At 40.6% G+C, this 6,128-nt stretch overlaps 1 protein-coding gene across 1 annotated transcript; it reads right to left on the reverse strand.

The window, feature by feature from the left end:
- Positions 1-288: 288 nt before the first annotated feature.
- On the reverse strand, positions 289-3,756 carry LOC115141662 (eukaryotic translation initiation factor 3 subunit K). The gene is made up of 8 exons (XM_029680738.2): positions 3,569-3,756; positions 3,055-3,153; positions 1,767-1,887; positions 1,459-1,536; positions 1,099-1,165; positions 925-1,002; positions 664-789; positions 289-390 (listed from the first exon to the last, which is right to left on the reverse strand). Exons 1-8 carry the CDS (start codon positions 3,628-3,630, stop codon positions 359-361), a joined length of 663 nt encoding a protein of 220 aa, XP_029536598.1. The 5' UTR covers positions 3,631-3,756; the 3' UTR covers positions 289-358.
- Positions 3,757-6,128: the final 2,372 nt, after the last annotated feature.

The raw sequence follows: 6,128 nt of genomic DNA on the forward strand, positions 1-6,128 counted from the left end.
AAAAAAAACAGTATACCGCCCAGCCCTAGTGATACAGACAACAGTGTTCATTTAGTGACATGCCAAGTCAAAGATAAAATAGCACTCTCCTTAGGCACACCCACATCTTATCACAGGTTTTATATATATATATATATATATATATATATATAAATATATATATATATATTAACCTATATAAAAAAAGGGGGAAATACAGTCCTATTTTTGGTAGTAATTCCTGGAATGGACTAAATGTTATCAGACTAGGTCAATGTAATCAGTGAAAAGATCGGCACACTTCGGGTCTGATTTTGAATGGATAATTAACATTTATTGTAAAAGGTTGGTTTGAGGAATATGTACTGCTGTCTGGGTATCACTGAGATGTGGCCATGATGCTGGATACACCTGTGGAAGAGGGACAGAAACAAAGGAAAATACAGGAGAGAAAACAGGGAGAGGAAGACAGGGGAGCAGGAGAAAAAGGGAAAGAGAGAAAAGAATGTCAACAAAATTGTCTTTCCATGAAAAGTCTTAAATCTACACTGACAGTAGGGGGTGTAAGGAAGAAGAAGTTGAACTTTGAAATTCTAAAAGTGACTACAGACGAGACAAAAGCCACTTCACTGGAATACCAGCAAGCAAGACAGAAACTGGGACACAAGACAAGGAAACACTCACTCTCAAAGTCAATCTTCTCCACAATGTTCTTGGGCTTGACACTCTCCTCCTGGTTAAAGATGAAGATCTGCCCTTCCTCATTCTCCGTCCACCCGTACTTGCTCATCCACACCTTCACCTGTGTGTCTGAATGGGGAGCAGGAAGTCAACTGAGCAGGGGGAAATGGGATATGACTTACAGATAATTAACAACACTGAGTCACTGAAATCAATAGGACAACACTCTCCAAAAGATATACATCATAAATTAATGGCCTTTACCAAGGGGGTCACCCAGCATCTCAGCTAGAAGTCGATGCTCAATGTTCTGGTATGTGATTCCAACCACATGGCAGATAACTGTGGAGAGAGCAGCAGTTAGAAAGGCTATTATCAAGTTTTTATTGCAATATTATACAGTCAACAACTAACTTGATTTCCATATGTTCTACTCACACTTGCGCACTGAGTCCTCAAAGCCTGTGATGCCATCAATGAATTCCCTGTTCTCCTCCAGGCTGGACTGAGTGACAGACAAAGGAATGAGTACCATACAATCATACCATTTGGAGTACTGGATGTCACACTTCATAATAAAGTCATGATAGGGGTTGTCTATTGGTACAGCCGTCAATCTCCAGTTAGAGCCACAATGTACAGTCATGTTTAACCTCAATGTTCTGTTTGGAACCATTCCTTCATATTAGAATACGATCCCCAAAATTCTCTGACAATGACTGGAAAGTTAAGTGAAATGAGCAGGGCAAAAAGCAGGTGAAATAAAGAGACAGACCAAGATATGTATTGTGTACATACCCAGAAGGACTGGAAATGGCAGGTCTCCAGGAGGTTCCCCAGGTACAGGATCTGCCTTATGGGGCGCTCCTCCTGCTGCTTTACTGTTGTCAAGGAAAGGCACCACACACACAGCAAACAACTGGCCACATAATAGACAGTAACGTCCACACCAATACCACTCAATAAGGTATACCGCCCAGGACTAAATGATTGTCTGTTTTTGAACAAATTATTGTCAATGTTGTTGTTGACAGGGAGTACAGAAATGGACAAACTGCACTAGTTGCAGGGTTTATACTAGATTATACAGAGCACCGAAAGGATACGTGTGTCTGGTCAATCATGCACTTGCACAGAGTAAAGTCTGTGTGTGGTAGGTTGGTCAGGGCCTTGAGCAGAATTTGCGACGTCACCGTGACCTGGAAGTAAGCAGGGTTGAACTGGTACCTATAGGAACAAGAACAGCATCTCTGTTATTGATATAGCCATGAGTGGTGTTCTGCTAGCCCAAGAATGTACACCTTAAGGTCAAAGTACCTTATGTTATTTTCAGAGGTAGACTGGCTCTGTCAGCCAAACAGCCAGATACTCCATATAAATGTGAATCATTTCTCAATTGCGATACGGTTCTAGAAACATAAAGCTCTATACCTTCATATCACATCAAAATAATTTCACAAATGCAAAATATACACATACTGTACACAGTTTTAACAGTCTTTATCACAGTTGCAGCCGACAGCATTTTTCATTGACAACACGTTTCTGGCGGCCTTCTTTAGTTACATACAGGTGTTCGGAGCATGCTAGATAGTAGGGATGTGCATCCCTCCCTTACAAGCACGATTCAATACGCATCTAGAGACATGGGCTCCGATACAGGTACGATACTATTAGTTTGAAACGATTCGGTGCGTTTTGATGCAACGCACAAACAATTGTTGCATGAACACATTAATTTTCCATTCTAAATCAATATCTGATACTGATCGAGCTCAGGGGCTGGATCGGTCTGAGTTGACTTCTCTGAACTGCCCTGTGTGTTTGTGTGTGTGAATGATGTAGTATGTGCTGAGCCATATGGCAGACCGAGCGTCTACCACTGTTCATGTAAAAATGATGACTGTTTAAATATTTTGTACGGTGAACCTGGCAATTGGAAAGCACCCATCAGCAGTTGTGCTGATGTGCGATCAGTTGTGTCCACCCGGTAGCCCACACAGCTCCACTGATAAAAAATATATTTCCACAACACATTTGGGAACAATGACCAGCAAATGACATCGGTTGTCATATCGTAAAAGCCATTTTACAAACATCTGAACGCTGAAGGTGACTTGCAGATGTAGCCGTTTTCTTTTGGCATTGTGGAAACACTAACCGTGTTAATGTTCAGATTGCCGGGTTTACATTTACATTACATTTAAGTCATTTAGCAGACGCTCTTATCCAGAGCGACTTACAAATTGGGTTGACAACAAAACTTGCCCATACAGAAGAAGCCTTCACCCAATTACTTATGTGTAATGGAATTAAGATTCATGATCAAGGGCTGCTTGCCACCCAGCAGACAAATGTGATAGTAGTCAGACAGTCAGAGGTAGGGTGACTCACAATTTGAGGATAGCCAAATTGGCCTCTAGGTCGTATGCATTCTCTTTAACTTGTGTTTCCACGTAGCGTTCCAATGTTGCAAGGTTCTCTGGGTTGTATCTGTAAGAGATCATAAACGATGTAACATTAAGGGCGTGTGTTCAACAGATAACCGACACAGCTAACAAACTACAACAAGTTGAGCAAAAATATGCATAGTCAATCAAGCTACAACCAACCAACTGTCAAATGATGTTGTGTTAGGTAAATACCGTTAGCTTAAAGTTACAGTTTACCGGTAAAGGCCTGTGTACCTAAATAGCTAACGTTAGCTTACAAGTAGCATTGGGTAAAACAAAGATCTGTGACACAAACACGTCGTTAGATGTTGGATATGTCTAATAAATGACCCCCAACAGCTAACTGTAACTTCCTATATAATGTCAAACAATCAAATGTAGCTAGCATTACGTAGTAGCAGCAAGCAAACTGAATGGGCTAGCTAAGCTAGTATTTGTCAAACAAGTCTGCATACCTATCAATTCCTCGTAAGAGCTTTCCCACGTTGGCTCTCATCTGCTCGAATGAAGACGCCATTTGATCCAAACTCGTATTGCGGTCTTTTTGGTGCTAAATTTGAAGAAATCCGCACGTGGACCGAGAAGAGGAAAAGCGAGTGAGTGGAGCGTAAATGTCTTGGAACGGAAAGGGCTGTGGTGACTTGACGTAAACAGGAAGTTAGTTTACTGACGGACCACTACTTAGAAACTGCAGAACATGTCGCTGAAAATGCATTGGAGACAGCATATGATCAACAAATCAGTATGTTTCATTTGTGAACATATAGACGAATGGCCAAATATATGCACTATAATTATCATTGACGAGCGTTTCGAATGACGTGAATGCACCGAGGAGCCTGAATGTGATGGTTTTACTACCACTAGACTGAAACCAATTTGGTTCCTGGTTCCTACCCAAACAAAATGACTGCTGCATGGTAAATTGACTGCCTCCTATTGTTGTGATGGAGTATGAACTATTAAGATAAATATATTGTTTGCTGTAAAAACAGTATATTTAGTATTGCTCTCACATTGTAATATGTTCTATAGTTACAGTGTTGTGCTAATTAGCAAATCAACTTTAATTTGTTTATTTTACCTGAGAACACATTCTCATTTACAGGATGAATGAGCCAATTGTAAACTGGGGATGATTAGGTGATGGTATGAGGGTCAGGTTAGGAATTTAACCAGGACACCAGGGTTAACACCCCTACTCTTTCGATAAGTGCCTTGGGATCTTTAGTGACCACAGAGAGTCAGGACACCCATTTAACATCCCATCCAAAATACAGCACCCTACACAGGGTAATGGACCCAATCACTGCCCCAGGGTATTGGGATTATTATTTTTTTGAGCAGTGGAAAGGGTGCCTCCTACTGGCCCCCCAACACCACTTCCAGCAGCATCTGGTCTCCCATCCAGGACCAAACCTGCTTAGCTTCAGAAGCAAAGCAGCAGTGGGATGCAGGGTGGTAAACTGCTGTTGGGATCATCAGCTAGATCCAGCAGGAGACAGATTTTTTCTTGAGGGGATGCTCAGGGGGCCGGTACAGCATTACAAATTATTTGTAGACTGCAATTTGACTGCAAGAATCCCAAACATATATAATATTTGACTAAAACATAATCATTTCAATCCTTGCTTACATTTGTATACAATCACTTATAGTATCTCTATTATGCGTGGGAATACTTGGGAAAAGATTTCCAAAAAGTAAATAATTTGGAGGTGATTTCCTGATGTTTTTACAGTATTTTATGTCCAATAATGAACATTTAAAAAAATACAAATGTGTATTTATTTTTGCTCAGAAAACCATTGGTTTCCAGTTGGGGAACACTGTGCTAGTGCATGTGGTATGTGATATAGCCTGTGCCTAAAGCAACAGTGATCTCTTTTTCAGTGGTGATGTTTGGTTTTTGTTTCTAGGAGACTGCACAAGTGCAAGACATTACTTCCTTTTATGGCCAAACCTTTAAATGACATAGGCATCGACTTATCTCTCTGCCTTGAAACTCCATTATAAAGTGACATTTCTATTATCAGTTAGTGCACACTGTCATATGCACATCACAACTAACGCCAAATAATCTCATTTCAAACCTGATCATCAGCCGTACTATCCCATAGGCCTTAATTGCCCTTTCGTTATTTTAATGAAGGTTATCTGTGGTTGCTGGCTATATGCCTATGGCAAACACCAGTGGGTGTTTGTGTGCTATGGCCTTTGGCAGACACACTTTGGGCTTTCTTGTATGCTCAGACACGCACACACACTTTCACACTCATCATCATACACTGCTGCTACTCTGTTCTTTATTTTACTCATATTATGATCTATCCTGATGCATAGTCACTTAACCCTGCCTTTGTGTACATATCTACCTCAAATACCCTGCACAGTGATCTGGTACTGGTACTTCCTGTATATAGCTCCACAGTGATCTGGTACTGGTACTTCCTGTATATAGCTCCACAGTGATCTGGTACTGGTACTTCCTGTATATAGCTCCACAGTGATCTGGTACTGGTACTTCCTGTATATAGCTCCACAGTGATCTGGTACTGGTACTTCCTGTATATAGCTCCACAGTGATCTGGTACTGATACTTCCTGTATATAGCTCCATTCTTGTGTATTTTATTCCTCTTGTGTTAATTATTATGATTTTTAACTCTGCATAGTTGGGGAGGGCTCGTAAGCATTTCACGGTCAAGTCTACACCCGTTGTATTTGGCGCATGTGACAACATTTGATTTGACAATATTATGCGATATAGCCTGCTGTCATTCTAACAACAGTATATGCATATTATTGTACAATGTTTTTAGTGCTCTCAGCAGGTCCAGAAAAGGTTTTCTCGCTTTTGATTTCTTACTAATTTCTTATCACCAATACTGGAGCAATGTGATGCCTTTGACTTATGTCCTTTGGTAGTCAGAGAATTCAATCAATTAAGTATGCGTCAGAATGTTTTTTTCAAGTTTCCTCATTGGAATGTAATATTTTAGAGAATGAACGCTAC

The sequence above is a fragment of the Oncorhynchus nerka genome, linkage group LG14 (genome assembly GCF_034236695.1).
Source record: "Oncorhynchus nerka isolate Pitt River linkage group LG14, Oner_Uvic_2.0, whole genome shotgun sequence".
NCBI lineage: Eukaryota > Metazoa > Chordata > Actinopteri > Salmoniformes > Salmonidae > Oncorhynchus > Oncorhynchus nerka.